Raw genomic sequence first — 17,540 nt, 5'->3', positions numbered from 1 at the left:
TTTATCAAAAAAAAATATCGATAACGTTAATGTTTCATTTATTATTATTACGCTTAAAGTCGATTGAAAAATTTATTTCTTATCTCAGTAAGAAAAAAAAAACAAATACGAGCTATCGTTATCATTTTTCGATATTATTTTTATTATTCAAAATAAAAAAATTACCCACACACAAGAATGAAGATCATCGATCCAACAATAACGATCCGGATCTCCCTCCATAATCCAGTTTGATTATGATTTATCGTAATTATGATTTATTGAATTCTCATCATCGGCTTTACCTTTTTACATCTTGTTGTCTCGATTCGATTGAGATCCATCAACAACGTTACCTTGAAACTCATCGCATTTTAAATCGATTCAACAATCCTGCTCCTCCAATCATTTTTCATTCACGACGTATCCAAATTTATTAATTTCTGTAACAAGAAAATTCAAAATTCGTTCATGCGAGTTTATGAATAATTTATTCTGAAAAAAAAAAAAAAAAAGAAATACAATAAGCAAAATTAAAAAAATATCACAATCATATTTATCGAATAGGATATTAATCTAATTTAACTGTTTCTTTCCAGCTTCTTATATCATAATACATATCAAATGAAAGTTATTTTATCCGTTTGTGCGACAAAAAAATATTATCTATGAAATTATACTCATCATCGATAAAAATTTCAAAAAAATTTCTTCCAATCATTTCTAACGAAACGATAAACATCTTATTTATCTTTAAAACGAATAGAGGAAGCAATAATAATTTTCAAAAGTAAAATTTTTAAATAGTATTTGTCAACTGAACGGTCGGTGATTGTAAAAAATTATAACACGTGAATATATTTTAACTATTTTAACTACGTTTCTTCTGAGGCACAATTAATTTCTTTACGTGATAAACAATTTTATATTTATATCCTGAAACTTGGAATTATCTGTCGACGAAGAAAATTATACGATTCATTATTATTGCGCAACGAACTCTGTTTAGCAATACGTACGTTGCGATGTAACACATGTTTATGTGTAATTACACGTGCTACGAATATCCACAAAAATAGGATATTACCCAAGGTTGATATCCAACCATTACTAAATCTATCTATAATGAGAATTGTTTTATTCATGACGCCATCACCGACATCTTCAAGCTTTGAATCACCAAGGATTATCGTATTGAAAACATTGGAATTATCAACAATGTATCAACAATGTATTAGAACAGGCTGAAATAAGCAGAACTAGTTCATTTACTTTTTTAAAATCATTATTTAAATATAAAATAATTCTTGTTGGACGGACGGATCGAAATAATAATTAAAATTGCAAATGACAATTATAAATAATTAATATGTATAGAAGAACATGAAAATTATATTTTATCGACTTGCAAAAATTTGTATCATCAAACAGCTATGCCATTCCACGAATGTACGCAGTACGAGAATTGATTTGCAAATATATTATTTGATCGGATAAAAATTCTATTTCATCGGTTTACCGCGTGTCTTTTCTTACTGCTATATTTCATTGATATTTAAAAAAATGAAAGGTAAAATAAAATAAAAAGGGAAAGGATGTGAATTACCTTCGAATTTTTTCTCAAATTTGTATATATATTCGTAAATGTCTTGGCCAATCGGCTGGTTCGGCATCTCGAGTTCTCCGCCAAACTCGATAGGTAAATTTTTCACTCCGAGGAACGAGATCAAAGCTTCCCTGTCGGTGCCGTGAAAGTGAAGCCTCTTGCGTGTCTTCTCCTTTAAAAGTATTCCATCGTAAGTCAAATGTAAATTTCAGATAAAAAAATAGATATTTTCGCAAATCATCGCGATACATTTAATACGAATTAAAAGACACATTATGCATGCATTTACTAGTCCTCGATTCATATTCAGATATTAATTATCCATGAGCAAGGAAATTATTCCACAGAAACGTAATCTTGTTATTATTATTCCTTTTTTTTTTCATCTAATCCATAATTTTTTCAATCGATCAATATGGGATTAAAATATTACGTTAAAATCTTTTTTTTTTTTTTACTCCGTTTAAATCTCAAATATATACTTTCGTACGATCTACGATTAAATTTTATGAAACCGATAAAATTGTATGAAACAGTACCAGAAGGAAAGGTTTAAATATAGCGTAAACCATCTTGAATATGAAGGGTTGATTCACTATGTGTATACCCTTTATTCGACTGGGCAAACATCTCTGTATCCATTCGGTCATCGCCGCGGCGAAACTCGGAGTGATATGCGTGGCATGGCTCAATGAGAACCCGGCCATGTTTATAATCGCGTGGATTCCGCAAATCTGGAAGAGAACAAATTACGCGTGAGAACAAAAAAGCATTACGAATGATTTGAATATTATTTGAAAATAAAAGGAGGAGATAGAACTAGGGAAACGGTGGAGAGAATTTTTATTCGAAATCTCATCTCGTTGTTGACATATACGCGTGAAATTGCAATGGAATATAGCTCGAAAGGGAGGGTAATAACGGGGATTAGATTAGATCTTTTTCAAAGAGCTACGTATCGGCTCGAACGAAGCGTACTTTCCTAACGACACCAAACACGTACTTATGAAGGTCAAGCGTCACACGAATTATTGTCGCGCAATCTAGGTTAGCCTTCTCTTCCCCCTCCCCCTCCCATCCCAGAATTTAACGATATTTCGAACAAGCTTCGCCTCTACACTCGCCTAGTCTTGGCAAGCTATATTCTACTTATTTCATCTTTAGCGCGCATCTTTGATCTAAAAACATTGTAAAGAAAATATTGAAAATCGATCTCCCCTCTCTTGGAGAATTTTCGCCAACGTACCTGCGTTTTCGGCTCGAATATAGCCATCTCTATCAACAGCATCGTCGTTCGAAGTATTTCATCGCCGCTTATTATTTTTGGATTCCATTGTTTCCCAGCGTTGATTAAAATCATTCTGCAACCGTCCGCCGTTCGATCCGGTAACGGTATCGCGATATCTGAGCGTAGCACTTTTTGCTCGTTGCTGGGCACGAGATCGAGGCAGAAGCGAGGATTGTTCAATTTGAATTTGTAAAATTTTTTCATCTGTGAAATCGAAACGATTTTTACAACATCGGTTGCATTTATATTCGAAAAAAAAAAAAAAAAAAAAGACTTTGCTCACCAACTCGAAACTACTCTTTGGATACCATTTGCAAGGACGCAGGAATTTTTTGTAAAATTCATCGTCATCCGGGACAACGAGATTGGATTCAGCTGAAAAAAAAAAAAAAGAAAGAAACATGTTGGAGCATGTAATTACACTTGATCTGTATTATCTGCACGGAAAAGAGTGTAATTATTTCAAACGAGCGGTTATTCGATTACAATCATTCCATTTGTGCATTGTTGTGTTATGTATCCTCTTGGCAAGAAGATAATCAACTGTCAGGATGTTTCATTTCTTGTTTTGTAATTTGATATTTTACAGAATTGTAAAATCTTGGAAATATAACCTTGACTTTAAATTCTTTGAGGAAGGAACATTGACCGAATTCACGATAGAGTGAAATTTTCATTTACATATGATTAGTTTCTAAATATTTACAAAAGTATGGTGGCAAACACAGATTCCTTTCTCCAATTATGTCCCTAATTTAAATTACAATTTTTAGAAAATAATTTTCGTAAAAGCATTTATTTTATTTAATCTTCGATATTTTAAATGAAATCCTTGCTATCGTTTTTTAATCACTTCTCTTTCTTCATTACGTTTTAGAACGTATAAATTTCAATGAAAATTTTTAAGATTTATAAATATATATTATAAATCGTTCTTCGATTCATTTTTTCCATTTTCGATCTAATTTAGTTCAAAACACGGAACATAAACGGAGGGAAACGCGAAAGCAAGCAAAAGAAGTTGTCCACGTTTGTCCACGTTTGCCCGGTATCCCAAAGAGAAAGCTTCTCGATGTCTCGAATGAATCGCAAAAAGAAAAAATATTTCCTCTTATCTATTATTCTAGTCATCCCTGTCCTGTTATACAACGACGAAAACGAAGAGAAGGAAGAAAAATTTTTAAATTCCAACCATTTCTCCTTTTTTATTCTAAATATATAAATTCAAAATATTAAAAGTTACGCGGTAATTTACTATTCATCATACATTAATAGTTAATTCAAAATAAACATTATCATATCAACGATATAGCGCATATAGTTAATTAACTTCCGTTCTACATTAAAGTCTATTTTTTCCAACGTTGTTGCTATTACGCAAAATGAACTCGCATACCAATCGCGTCGCATCCAATTGAGAGAAAGAAAGAGATCAGAAAGATAGAGCGGATAAGAAGATACGTGGAAGTTGTTCTTCTCGAGCCAATATCGATTACCGCATCGTTCGAAGCTGGCAATGGAATCGAAACGCCGCCATTTCCCCTCCCCCAAACTTTATCCCTTTCGTTACCTTTGACCATCGTCCTGAAGTCGTTTAAGGATTGCTCGACGATCTCCGGCGTCTCGCGCAGCTCGTCCCTCGCCTTCTCCCAAAAATACTCGTCGCCCTCGTCGAAATCGAGCTTCAGAGTGTAATTGCCTATTTTCACATAAGACGCATCCTTCCATCCCGAATCGACACGATCCGCATCCTGTTTTCCTTCTTGCTCCATCTTCTGCCTGTGTTCTCCCGGTAAAACAGGTTTTGATCTGTCGGGCATGCAAGATAAAGAAGTTAGAATTTATCGAAGATGAATTATCTTCCCTCCTTCCTCTTCCTCTTCAACGATCCCTTCACCAGATTGTTGTATCGTCGCATTTGCGCTCGATTCTTGCGATAATGAATCGCGTAATTTTTTTATCGACTACAATGTTTACGCGAGCGAAGAAGCGAGGTCTCGATATGCAGCACGAGATTGGACGCAAACATTGTTCAGCTCGCTTTTTTTTCCGACTCGATCCTCGGATTTTTGAGTCGATGGGATATTGTTTCGAGTGTTGCTCGCGCGTTGGATTCGTTGCGACGAATTTGAAATCGGAACTCGAAATGTTTACTTTTTCTTTTTTTGGATTGGCGAGAAGTATTCGGATTAATTATTTGAGAATAATGCGCAAGGCAAATATAAATATTTGCGAAAATGAAAATAAACGCGCAGAACCTGTTCAAATCGTCTGTTTCAAACTGTTTGCGATATTTTTATCGTCCGTTATCTAATCCCGAAATTCTGATTCATCGTTTGCACGATTTTACGCTGTGAATTAAACTTGAAATGAACTTGAGAAATATAATTACTTCACCCAGAAACTTTGTTACTTGAATAATTTTCGGCGGCACCGTCACGCGTTTCGCGCGATAAATACTATCGCAATATTTGCCCTCTTCTTCGTTCAATCGTTTCCAATAAAAGTATAATTCAGTTTTTATCGAGCAATCGTTTATATTTCATTATACATATTCGATCCACCGACAGATAAGATAATTAAACATTCAAAACGCGGAGCAGTAACTGATAATAATATTTTATGGCGTATTACATTTCTCTGTATGTAAAAAAAATTAACATAAAACCGAAGATTAGTCAATTATACAAATTTCTCACATTTCAATTTTCGCCCTCATTCTCTCTATATAAAATATATCTCTAAATTTTCAACAACTAACGATTCATTCAACGATATTACATTGAAATTATTCAAAATATTACGCCACCCAAAATTTTAAATTTCGGTAAAATCCTTTCTGGAAAATCCTCGAAAATCTTCCCTCTCAATTGCGAGGGGGGAGGAGGAGGGAGGATAAAAAAAAGGGAAAATTAATTCGCATACCTGACGAAACGCACTCGATCCCACTAGAATTCGGAACCACTGAACAGAAACTCGGCATCAAACAAATAATTCTTCTATCGAGCAATATTTTCTTCCCCCGATCGAATCGTTGAATCCTGCCAGGGTCGCGATTTCCACAGGAGAGAAGATTCGCCAGATACGCGGATATCGAGAATCGAGGCTGAGGCTAAAAGAAGGATACTGGCCTGGTTGAAGAGAAACAGGTTGAAAGGTTCAGAGATCCGGATAGCAATGTCGCCGAGACAACGTTGATTTGAAGACTGGTTGAAGAAGCAGGAGAAGGACTAGCGACTCGGAAATCGGTTGGAAAGCGAAAGCGTTTCTCCCACTGTATCATAGAATGTGACCGAGATCGTGAACGTGGTTGAGGACGCAGAGAGTGTGGTCGTGGAATGACAGAGGTTAGGTATCAGTTTCGTTGGCATATAAACCGAGCATTTATTTTAAATTGAATTTCAAAATGATTGAATGCGAAATCATATTACATTTTGATATTTCTTCGCCGTCTAATTAATAATTAATAATGATAAATTTTGTACAATATCTAAACTGGAAAAATGAAATTGATAATTCTTGTGATATTATAATTATTGTAGATATATTATATATTATGTGATGTATTATATTTTTCGTATCAAGCACAATGATAAGCAGGAATTTTATAAAAAATTTTTTTATAAAACTTAACCCAATTAAAAACGACGTTTTACCTCTCTCATCTTTATTCATATTTTATTGTTTTTCTGTACGTTTAAATTCTGTATGTTTAAATGTATTTTAGACTTTAAGTATTTTAAATTCTTGATTAGCCGCGAAACATATATTACATATGAAATGTAGCATATTGATTTCATTAAAATTTCTTTATTCTTCGTGTTTCTAATAAAAAAAAAAAAAAAATTTTCATTTGAATATAAAAATATAAAAAGATGAAATATAAAAAATTTGTATTCTTAATGAGAAATATTGAGCAAAAATTGAAGATTTTTAATATATATATATATAAAGAAAAAATATTTAATTAATTTTATCGTATACGATGAAAAATAAATGTTCATTTCGATTCTTGAAATCATTAGGAAATGATGATGTTATTATCATCATTTCGAGTAATTTCCTTTTCAATTCAATTTTTATTTAATAATAAATTTAATTAATTAATTATCTAATTTTTATTATTTATAATTATATAAAATATTATATAAAATATATAATTTTAATTATCTAATTTTTGATATCTAATTTTACGTATAGATATACATCATAAGATGTAAGATAACTTTTGCGCAAAAATAAACTAAATTTCATACATATGTATGTACAATAATACATATGTATTAATATCGATTAAAATATATTTTGTTGAAATACACTTGAATACATGTGTAGACATATGTATATAAATGATTAAAAATGCTAAATAAGTGTAACAGGAAATCATTATTTTACAGATTTATCAATTTTACTGCATCATGATTCGCTTCGAAAAAATTGAATTTTATTTATTTGCCGGGATTAACCTTCTTCTTAACTCTTACATTTTTTGCATGAAAAAATATTTCACGAATCAATCACACTTATCACAATTATCTTTTTTTTAAAAAATTATTTTTCGATACGTACGCATCGTATACGAGAAATGATCCTTCGTACAAAATACACATATAAACGCGTTCTAAATGTAGAATAAGAAAAATCGTTATCGGCAAGTATTCAAAATATTTTGTACAACATCGTTACAATCGTACAGAAGATTTTCAATAAATTTTAAATTCGTTGAAATATCATCGACTTTCGTTAATTTACTCGTATTTTGTCATCGCTCATTATTGTCGAAATCCGTACGTGTTCCACTCTGAAAAATTGAAAATAAAATTGGATAAAATTCGATCGATCGTCGAATATCACAAAATTTTTATTCCAGAATAAAATTAAATATTATAAAAAACGCACGTTTAATTTTATCCTCGTACTTTAACAAAACCGGATACCAATCGGCGCTGGTGTAATTGATTTTCGGCAATTCACCGCCATAATTCTCCGGTAAATACGAGGCTGGAATATAATTGTGAAACGAAGACATCTTGTTACCGTGGAAGAATATCCTATTCTTCATTTTTTCCCTTACAAAAGGCTTGATCATTTGCCATACCATGTTGAACAATAGCGATTGTTTCACTATGTGTATCTTTAATTATATATGTACATCTTAATTATATTATTCATAATCGATTACAAAAATTAAAGCGATAGTAAATAAGTTGCAAAGCCATCATCGAAGGCACAGGGTTCAAACAAATTCGATCTTCAATCACGCATCTGTCGTTCAAGTTATTTTCACAACTCACAATCATCCTATGGCAACGAGTTAGAACGAAGAATGAAATATTTTGAAATGGTTCGAAATCTCAACATTCTTACCTCCTTCAAACGGAGGGGCATGGCATCTTGGATGAAATTCAAAAGCTTCATGCAAAAATTCGGCGTGATCGCCATCACTTGCTTCATGCTCAACCCTTCAAAGTCCAGTATCACGATGGTTCCGTATATCTTTAAAAAAAGAATCCTTATTTTTTTCTTTTCTTTTTTTTTTTCAAAAGATTTTATAAAGTTTGAAAACTCGAGTCATTTTTTCCCCTTTCGAATCAAAGGAATAAACGAGAAACATGATTTCCAGGTTTCAGTTACAATTTGCAATTATTTTACATAGTCACGAATCAGATAAAGAGCATTATAAATTATATAATTATAAATTATATTCGCGTTTAAAATGCAAAACGCAAAGCCTATTCCGGTCGAGGATTTTTTTATTGAAACGCACCTGAGTTTCTGGTTCCAGCATGGCAAGCTCGTGAATCAAATAAAACAATCGAAATATCTGGTCGCTATTGACAGCGGATGTATTCCAATTTTTTCCGCATTGAACGACGAGAATCCTTCTCCCTTTGTGATCTCTCTCTTTGATCACGTTTACCACGTTGTGCTTAGTGATTAACTCTTCCTCGTCGTTTGGCATCAGGTTTTTCAAAATAGAAGAGTTCTTCTCCTTGAATTCCGCAACCCTCCTCATCAACTCGTACGCGCTCTTCGCGTAGAACTTGCACGGTCGCAGAAAAATTATAAGAAACTCATCGTCCATTCCAAAGTGGAGAGTCTTGTCCTCTGAAAAAAAGGAAATGGAAATAAAAAAAATGAATAGATTAGTAAAATTATTATTTTTCTTCTTCTTCTTCTTCTTTCAATCCAACGCGAAACAGACGACACCTTCGATTATACACCGACATTGCGTATCGCAAATGACGCACGTGATAAATACACGTACGAACGGAAATTCGTATTATAACTGATCGAAAAGTATATCGTATGTCGTATTTCTCTACGAAGATAAACTAAAATTAATCTGATAAATAATAGTACTGATAAATCATCGATATTGATGTCACACGATGTGTCATCTCGTTAAATTTGAATAATCGCGAATAAAACAAAATCTAATATTTCCCCTATCGTCTACGATGTAAAAATAAGAATCGATTTTTTTCTTCATTCAAAAAAAAATCGTACTTGAAATTCATTCGTTGCCAACGAGACTATGCATCGTTGGAATAATTTTCATTTCATTCAATTCGATGAAAGATCGAATTGTCCTCGCGTGATAGCGACCAACATCTCCCTCCGTAGGAAATTGTCTCGGTGTTCCTCGTTAAGGAAATTGCAACGATTGCTGGAATCGTGAAACGGAATCTTGGATAACTTTTTATATAGAGAAATGATATAACGTGTCAAAAAAGCTTCAATTTTTTTTTTTCTTAATCTCATTTGATTTTAATATTAAGATAAAGCCCTATCATACCTTGGCAAAAGAAATTTTATCTTTTCTATCTTTTCTAGCGATTGCCATTTAAAAACTATCAAAGAGATAATTATTTAATTAGTAAAATAATATAATACTTTATATAATCGTGTTATATTATTATATTTCCCGGAAATAACTCTATTTTATTCTCCACTACGATTTCCAAATAAAATTTTAAGTACTCGAACATATCTTCGTCATATCTTCCAATTTCATATCTTTCGAGAGATATCTAGAGAAAATTTTTTTTACGATTAATACGAGTCTGTATTTTCATATTATTTTTAATTCACTCATTCTTCATTTGTGACATTGTTTATATGACATATAAATAATTGATCACAAATTAAGAATGTCTTAAAAAAAAAAAAAAAAAGATTCTGTTAAAATCAAACTGCCATTTTACAAAGAGGATTTGTAAATTGTAACGAGAGAAAACCTTTTCATTACACTCGTGATATTGGTAACGGAATCATCTCAATCTCGATCCTACGCCAATGCAATTGGAAATTTATCTTATTGCTGATTATTGCCGATTCTTTAATCCTTTATCAGCATTCGGTGGCCAAAGTTCGTAACGTTATCACCACGGATTTAAAATCGATCTTATCTGCGATTTTTGATCATTTTCATTCACCTAGCAGGTTATTTACGTTATTCGATGTACAGAAAATTATCGTTTAAACAAAATATTTAAAGTCTTACTGTGCCCATAGCGATAAATTCTTATCTAAGAAACGAACGTGACCCCAAAGTTGACGTTCTTATGCACATGATATAAATTTCTATAGTTTCGAAGAGCTTTTAGAATCGCTCACTTCATGATAAAATATAACATAAAATTCTATGAAAAAGTTTTTTTGAAATTAATAAATTATATTATTTTTCAATCCTTTTTCTTTTCTTTTGTATAAACATCAATATTTTTCCATTTATCAAAGAAACATAAATAATTCTTGATTCATTTACATTGATTATTCATTTTCTGTACAATTTAAATTGAAACAATATTATCCTTTGTATTGTAATCATTTATTATAACTATGAGAAAATATTTATGATGTAAATATAAGTGTGTATAAATTATATTATATCTTTATAGTTATATAATTTCAAAAATTGAATATTATTTAGATATGCTTCAAAATAAAAAAAAAGGAAAAAAAAAGAATTCTAAAAGAAAGATAAATTTAACGATACAATAACAATACAATATAATACAACAATACAATATATGAAATATACGAAACATTTTATACTTGATTCTTTGTTTGTTATTATGTATAATATCATTCAGTGTACTGTGGCTTTAAAAATAAGATAATTTATCATCAATGCACGAGAGGAAGAGGAAAGATAATACAAAATGATTTGTTTTATTTAAAATCATGAGACTACGAAATGATTCTCAAGACTTTTATTAGAATTTTATCAATATGAAATATATTGTAATATCGATTAAACATTTTCATAAGTAAAAAATCATTGACGTCAAAAACGTTTCACTCCTTTACAAGGCAAATGAAAATCGCAGATTATCATTAGATTATGAAATGACTTATTATCGATATATCGTCGATGATATTTTTAATTTCCTATTATTGATACGAATTATATTTCATAAAGAAATTATGATATACTTTGATATTTTATTCTACAACTTTAAATTTAAATAGTTAGCAAATAATTGAATTGATTAAATCGAAAAATTACGAGAAATAAAAAGAAAAGAGAAAAAATGAAAGAACAAACTTAAAACGAAAACTCACCCTCGAGATAGGTCCTCAACTTGGCAAGAGCATCTTTCACATTCTCCTCAGTTTCTCTGAGCTCCTTCTCGGCGACAGCCAAGGCTTCCGGTCCCGGGAGTTTCAAATCCAAATCAAACGACATCTTTTTCTCTTCTTTAACGTGTTTTCTATTTCGATCGAACACGTTACGGCGAAACGATCCTCATAGCAGGACGACCACAATATATCTGTGACCTAATATATCTCGCACGGGAAGAAGGAGGTCTTCTCTTGTCCACCATCTCGATCCAATCTTTGACCGCTCAAAGTCCAATCGGTACGTAGTTACGGCTCGATTTCATGACTATTCTACCGGTCAATTTCATGCTGCTTATACTGTATATACTAGTGGAAGACAAGGCATGCAGTTATATGCGCCGTTTGATAAAGTCGTCAGCCAGAAACACGTAAATACATGCATCGACGAGTCACCGATTGATAAGGAATAATCGAAAGGGGGAGGGTCTCTCCGTCATCTTGTCCAAATGATCTCATCTTGACTCGGGGGATAAAGGTAAAAGGTGGCGGTTCATCCCAAACGAGTTTATTAATTAAATAAAATATTGATATGATATAGAAGATATGAAAATATCGATTGAAATTGAGACGAGAGTTTTTTTTTTTTTTTTTCATTTTCTAAATTGATCGCGTCATTCTAACCTGGATCGAGAATACAAATCTCAAGTAATTAAAATATTGAAATTGATGATGAGAAGAGATTTTTATTCAATTTTTCAAAAATTCATTGCACTGTGGAAAATAAGAAAGAGTAAGTATCAAATTGTCAATTTGTCGACTTTTTCCTCTTAAATATGAATTAACTACGAATGAAAAATTGAAAAATTTTTTATCTTTGATTGAAATTAATCGTATTGATAGATGCAGAACGTGTTAATATGAATCTATATTTTTTTATGAATGAAAATGTATATAATATTATAATCTTGTTCGTTAGTTATACGATGAGTGCAAAATGAGTTTTTGCACATGTTGATTGCGTAAAATATTATGTATGTATCTTGTTTTTTGAATCTACAAGTTTCTGCACTTTTTTCGTATTCTCGTGCAATTGATTTTTAATTTTTAATCACTCTCGATTTCGCTGTGCCACATCGTTGTATATACATGATACATTAATATTTTAAAGATAAAGAAAAATCTTAAAAGAAGAATCATAAAAAATGATTATTATTTATAAATGTAATTTTAAAATATAATAATCACTCGATATTCGATCAAATAATTAATCGAAAAAATTTATTATATTGAATTCTAATCAATAAGAAAAATTATACATCGAATAATAATTAGATTACAATTAGATTAAATTTATTCAATTACATTTCATGGATTATATCAATTATATTCGATGACTTTATTTTTAATTAAAATATTAAATATAAAAAAAAAAAATAATTGTATTTAATGTGCAATATTAATTTATAATTTTTTAAAATTCAATACCAATTAATACATAATTACCATTAATACATAACATATATAATATCTAATGATATTTTGTAAATTTAATCTCATCTTCAAATTATCTTATATATTTTTTTAATAAACAACTATAATCAATTTCTTTAACATTTATATGAGTAAAATACAAGATGTGTTAAGATGTGATACATAAGTAGCTATTTAAAAAATTATTATCAATCAATTTCAATATATATTATATATTATTTGTCAATAAATTACTTGTCGATAAAATATTTACTTAATCAAACTCGCTTTCTCGACTGTAATCATGAATCATAAATCTCTGACAATATGCTACGGATGAAATATACAATTAAAATTCAATATATTATAATTATTCATTCAGATTTAGAAGATTCATAGTCATTTTTTTTAAATGCATTACGATAACTATATCATATATATATATATATATAATACTCACAAAAAATAATAACAAAGGATAAATTATATGAAAAAATCACAATTAAAAATTAACCAAAATTAAGAAAATAACATTTATATTTTAAAGCTTATTTACGATATACTTATATTATGATAACGTTATCTTAACTTTCAGATGAATTATTATCGCATTTAGATAATCATTATAATCTTAACAATCGTAACTAATCATTAATAATTATTTGTAGAGAATTTATAACTTTACATTTATAACAAACCTTTATAAATACATGTAATATATGTATGTTCAACAAATTTAAGACAAATAAATATAGAGTATGTTCAAAATAAATTTCAATTATGAGAAATAAGATGAAATTCATCTTCGAAATAATCTTAGAACACGTCAGTTTCTTTCCAATATTTAAATTTAACTTTTTTAATTATTCCAAACAACATGTACAGTAATATCATTATTGAATTAAATATTTTATCATTAATTAATATTATTAATTCATTAAATTACAATATTGAAATGCAATATGTAAGTGATTAAATGCATATGTAAAATTAAGATTCAATAATTAGACTATCATATCGAATTTGCTGCATCTATATCTGCAATGCGCAGCAATGTAAATATATGATTTCAATGTGTGGAATAATTTTTTTTTCATATAATAAATTTAATATAATCAATTGTCTGCTTTAAATTAAAATTTCATATTTTTATTAATTAATTTTATTTTTTGATCAGATCGATATGTAAAAGAGAGTCATTGTTATAATTTAAAATTTTTAATTTTAAAACTATGTGATGGAACATTTTATAAAATTGTAATTTATATTCATTGATAGATTAGTAGAAAATTATCATATTATATATAAATGCTTTAATGGTTTAAATCAATCATGTTTATTTTCAATCTAGGTTTTTTTTATTATTCACTTTTAAAAGAGAGCGTCTTATCGATATTTTATCGACTGTAGCTATTACTTCTAATTCTATCGCGTAAGCATAGATGGCAGTGTATATATATATATATATACATATATATATTTACATATACATGGTGAATTTTATATATATGTAATATTTTCAATGTATATGATTTTGTTAAACTTCATTAAGTCGCTTGCATGCGTCAGAAGAAAGAAGATAGAAACAACAAAGAAAAAGAAATAAAATCCTTCCTCCTCTGTGATATTTGTTTTTCCAGTGTGTTGCCGTGTTAGCGGCATGTATCTGCATTTGGCATTGGTCGTTTCTTCTGTTAGCGTCCAAGTCGATTAAAAGGTTACAATAGGGCGCCGTGGCCCGAATTTTATCAAGAACACAATGTCGGAAGATCAAGTAAATCCACCATCTCCAATCGATGGTATTTTACCGTTTTTGCAAAGTGTAAGTGCAACAATCACTTTTAATTTTACTACGCAAATTTTGATTTTTGTTCATGACTAGTATTTCTGGATATTTCCTTTAAACATACCTGAGTTGTTCGAAATGTTTCGTTCTATTTTTTCGTTTTCAACTTTCGTTTTCAATATAACCGGTAAAAAATATCAAAGCAATGACGTACATGTTACTCATTATGATTGTTTTATCATTATACGTATTTATCTATTTATTTCATTACACGATTGCATATAATATCTAAAAGAAATATCAGAAATAAATCAAATGATATTTAATTCACTTAAGATTTACTTTTTATATTTGTAGCACAATATTGTTTATTTTAAATATGATTTCATTATTTTTTCTATTTTATTTATTTCTAAATATTTAATATTATGTATGCTTTGAGATAACCGTGATATTGATACGTCCTTGCAAATACAAACGATTTATGATTTTATAAGATTATATTATGCAATATAATATATAAATTATATAGATATATAATTTTAAAAATTAATATATATGAAATGCTACAAATTTATATTTTGCTTTTTTAATAGCATAGCATTTGTATCTTTGAATATACTATTCTTATTTTATTATATAATATCAATTTAGAGACAACAGCTTCATTATTATTCATTCATTTGCAAATAAATTGCAAATCATTGCAGATTGAATGGAGAGATCCATGGCTTGCATTATTATTAACTTTTCACATTGCTGTTACTTTGACTGCATTGATGACACGAAACCATGCCAATTTTCAAATTATGTTATTTCTTGCACTATGTAAGTATATATCATATTGATTATTATATCGTATTTTATATTAAATGTAATCAATACAGAATAATTCATTTATTATTTATAATTATTTTAATAATGTGTCTGTTGCAGTGCTTCTGGTATATTTTTCTGAAAGTATTAATGAAGTTGCTGCATCTAATTGGATGTAAGTATCTTAAGATTACTAAATATAATATTTTGATAAATATATTCAATTCAAAGTAGTAAAATTTAAATAATGAATTTATAAAATTGCAATAGGTTGTTCTCAAGACAGCAATATTTTGATTCCAATGGTCTCTTTATATCTGTAGTATTCTCTGTGCCTATCTTGATGAATTGTATGATCATGATTGTAAGTAGATATAAAATTTCAATAAGACAAGTATAATAAGAGAAGTTGTAGTTTTAGAAGTATTTATAATTTATTTGAATTTTTAGGCCAGTTGGCTTTATCAGTCTAGTCAATTAATGACCAGTTTGAAAAGAGCACAATTAAGACAACAAGCAAGAAATCAGGAAATAGGAAATGAATCAATAAATACAAATGGCTCTGCTGCAAGAGAAAAACAGGAGTAATATTTCTAGTCCAACAACAATGAGAAATGGAAAATACTCTATAAGTAGAGTCGTATATAACGGCATTGTAAAATTCGACGAATATTTTCAACATAGTATTTTTTTAAAAGATTACTGCCGACACTTGTTATCACTGTACTTCAAGTTGATTAATTTCACTGTCAGTTAACTATACTTCCAACTTTATGCCGTATATACATATATCGATAATTAGAATGTAAATTCAAAATCTCGAAAATAAGTTATTTATTTAATATCAATATTGTATTAAATTGCGAATCGGCACGCAATTTAATAATCACGAAGTATTACTGATTCTCGAGAGAATATTGTTATCTTATATTAAGGTACATTCCGATATTTCTCTATTTTTATTTTAGTGTTGAAATATTGATTATTAATTAATGTTCTTAAAACATCACCGATGTACTTACTATTGTAACACATATTGCTTGTTACGAAAATTAAAAAACGGCATAATTAGATGATAATGGCTCTAATTGTATAAGTATGTATGTCTGTGTGAATGAATATAATTTTTTTCAGAACCAAGATCTTAAAAAATATTACAAATATATTATATGCAGTCATTCTTTGTGTTATATATTTATATAAATAAACAACTTCTTTCTGATGTAATATTTAATGTGTGAATAATTTTGAGTAATAAAATATTTCTTCGTATCATATATTTTTTTGTTTTATTTTTATTGTATATTAATAAAAAAAATTTTTATAATAATAATAATTAAGTAATTGTTAATAAAGTTATTTATAAATTTAGATTTTTTATAAATTTAGATCTCTCTTTTTTCTCCTTCCTCTGCCTTCATTATGAAATTTATAATTGTATTATGGATACGATTATGAATTATATAACAAATAATAATTTCAATTTTAATTGCAAAAATTTATTTTCAAATAAATTCTTTTGTTATACGTTTCGTTTGCAAAATTTTGATCATCGTGTGAAAACAAACAACAAAAGAAATTAGGAAAAACGATGTATAAAACGATGTATAATCTAAATCTGAAAATAAAAATTAAATTATATTTTAATCTAATTGTATAACTCTACGTGATATGTACATATGTTATTTCATGTATATATACTAACATTTTACATTTTTATTGAAACATAATATTTTATACCATGAAAATTAAAATTTATTATAAAAAATATAAATAATATAAAATATTAATAATAATATAAATGAGAAAAAAAAATTTAATTAATAAGAGTTCTTAAAATATATTAAAAATACTTTTACACTGCAAATATCGATTCTACTAATCACATAATGCACGCGATTAAAATAATTCTCTGTAAATAAAGTCGTGTTAGTGAGGATAGGCAATGGCAGTTTGTAAAAAAAAAAAAAAGAAGTAAAATATGTTTTCAAAATATTTGTTCAGAAAAATATTGCTATTTTTTA

At 28.9% G+C, this 17,540-nt stretch overlaps 3 protein-coding genes across 9 annotated transcripts; 1 reads left to right on the top strand and 2 right to left on the bottom strand.

The window, feature by feature from the left end:
• Positions 1-124: 124 nt before the first annotated feature.
• On the bottom strand, positions 125-6,238 carry LOC107995183 (alpha-tocopherol transfer protein). Of its 5 annotated transcripts, none has more exons than XM_062081975.1 (7): positions 5,271-6,238; positions 4,444-4,682; positions 3,157-3,248; positions 2,832-3,077; positions 2,125-2,319; positions 1,586-1,757; positions 125-422 (listed from the first exon to the last, which is right to left on the bottom strand). In XM_062081975.1, the coding sequence occupies exons 2-7, from the start codon at positions 4,643-4,645 to the stop codon at positions 385-387; spliced, it is 945 nt and encodes a 314-aa protein (XP_061937959.1). In that variant the 5' UTR covers positions 4,646-4,682; positions 5,271-6,238; the 3' UTR covers positions 125-384. The 5 variants fall into 5 exon arrangements, with proteins under 5 accessions (XP_061937959.1, XP_061937958.1, XP_061937956.1 ...); XM_062081974.1 differs by having other exon boundaries at positions 5,799-6,238; XM_062081972.1 differs by having other exon boundaries at positions 125-1,757; positions 5,266-6,238.
• Positions 6,239-7,156: 918 nt separating this feature from the next.
• LOC107995156 (retinaldehyde-binding protein 1) lies at positions 7,157-11,851 on the bottom strand. 2 transcript variants are annotated; one of them, XM_017052498.3, is made up of 5 exons: positions 11,445-11,851; positions 8,641-8,981; positions 8,241-8,369; positions 7,773-8,007; positions 7,157-7,674 (listed from the first exon to the last, which is right to left on the bottom strand). In XM_017052498.3, exons 1-5 carry the CDS (start codon positions 11,566-11,568, stop codon positions 7,646-7,648), a joined length of 858 nt encoding a protein of 285 aa, XP_016907987.1. In that variant the 5' UTR covers positions 11,569-11,851; the 3' UTR covers positions 7,157-7,645. The 2 variants fall into 2 exon arrangements, with proteins under 2 accessions (XP_016907987.1, XP_061937960.1); XM_062081976.1 differs by having other exon boundaries at positions 7,157-8,007; positions 11,445-11,679.
• LOC107995157 (transmembrane protein 18) lies at positions 11,839-16,793 on the top strand. Of its 2 annotated transcripts, XM_028665376.2 has the most exons (6): positions 11,839-11,979; positions 14,555-14,736; positions 15,411-15,528; positions 15,637-15,691; positions 15,787-15,880; positions 15,967-16,793. In XM_028665376.2, exons 2-6 carry the CDS (start codon positions 14,674-14,676, stop codon positions 16,102-16,104), a joined length of 468 nt encoding a protein of 155 aa, XP_028521177.1. In that variant the 5' UTR covers positions 11,839-11,979; positions 14,555-14,673; the 3' UTR covers positions 16,105-16,793. The 2 variants fall into 2 exon arrangements, with proteins under 2 accessions (XP_028521177.1, XP_016907988.1); XM_017052499.3 differs by lacking the exon at positions 11,839-11,979 and having other exon boundaries at positions 14,416-14,736.
• The last annotated feature ends 747 nt before the right edge of the window (positions 16,794-17,540 follow it).

Source organism: Apis cerana, linkage group LG11 (genome assembly GCF_029169275.1).
Source record: "Apis cerana isolate GH-2021 linkage group LG11, AcerK_1.0, whole genome shotgun sequence".
Taxonomy (NCBI): Eukaryota; Metazoa; Arthropoda; class Insecta; order Hymenoptera; family Apidae; genus Apis; species Apis cerana.
This window is presented reverse-complemented; position numbering and strand designations above follow the sequence as displayed.

Coding starts and splice junctions, on each gene's coding strand:
- LOC107995157 (XM_028665376.2), top strand. CDS start 14,674: ATGTCGGAAGATCAAGTAAATCCACCATCTCCAATCGATGGTATTTTA. Junction 15,529..15,636: donor TATGTTATTTCTTGCACTAT/GTAAGTATATAT, acceptor TGTCTGTTGCAG/TGCTTCTGGTATATTTTTCT. Junction 15,881..15,966: donor TGAATTGTATGATCATGATT/GTAAGTAGATAT, acceptor TTGAATTTTTAG/GCCAGTTGGCTTTATCAGTC.
- LOC107995183 (XM_062081972.1), bottom strand. CDS start 4,645: ATGGAGCAAGAAGGAAAACAGGATGCGGATCGTGTCGATTCGGGATGG. Junction 3,249..4,443: donor CTTCAGGACGATGGTCAAAG/GTAACGAAAGGG, acceptor TTTTTTTTTCAG/CTGAATCCAATCTCGTTGTC. Junction 2,320..2,831: donor TATTCGAGCCGAAAACGCAG/GTACGTTGGCGA, acceptor GTTCTCTTCCAG/ATTTGCGGAATCCACGCGAT.
- LOC107995156 (XM_062081976.1), bottom strand. CDS start 11,568: ATGTCGTTTGATTTGGATTTGAAACTCCCGGGACCGGAAGCCTTGGCT. Junction 8,982..11,444: donor GTTGAGGACCTATCTCGAGG/GTGAGTTTTCGT, acceptor CCTTTTTTTCAG/AGGACAAGACTCTCCACTTT. Junction 8,370..8,640: donor TGCTGGAACCAGAAACTCAG/GTGCGTTTCAAT, acceptor CTTTTTTTAAAG/ATATACGGAACCATCGTGAT.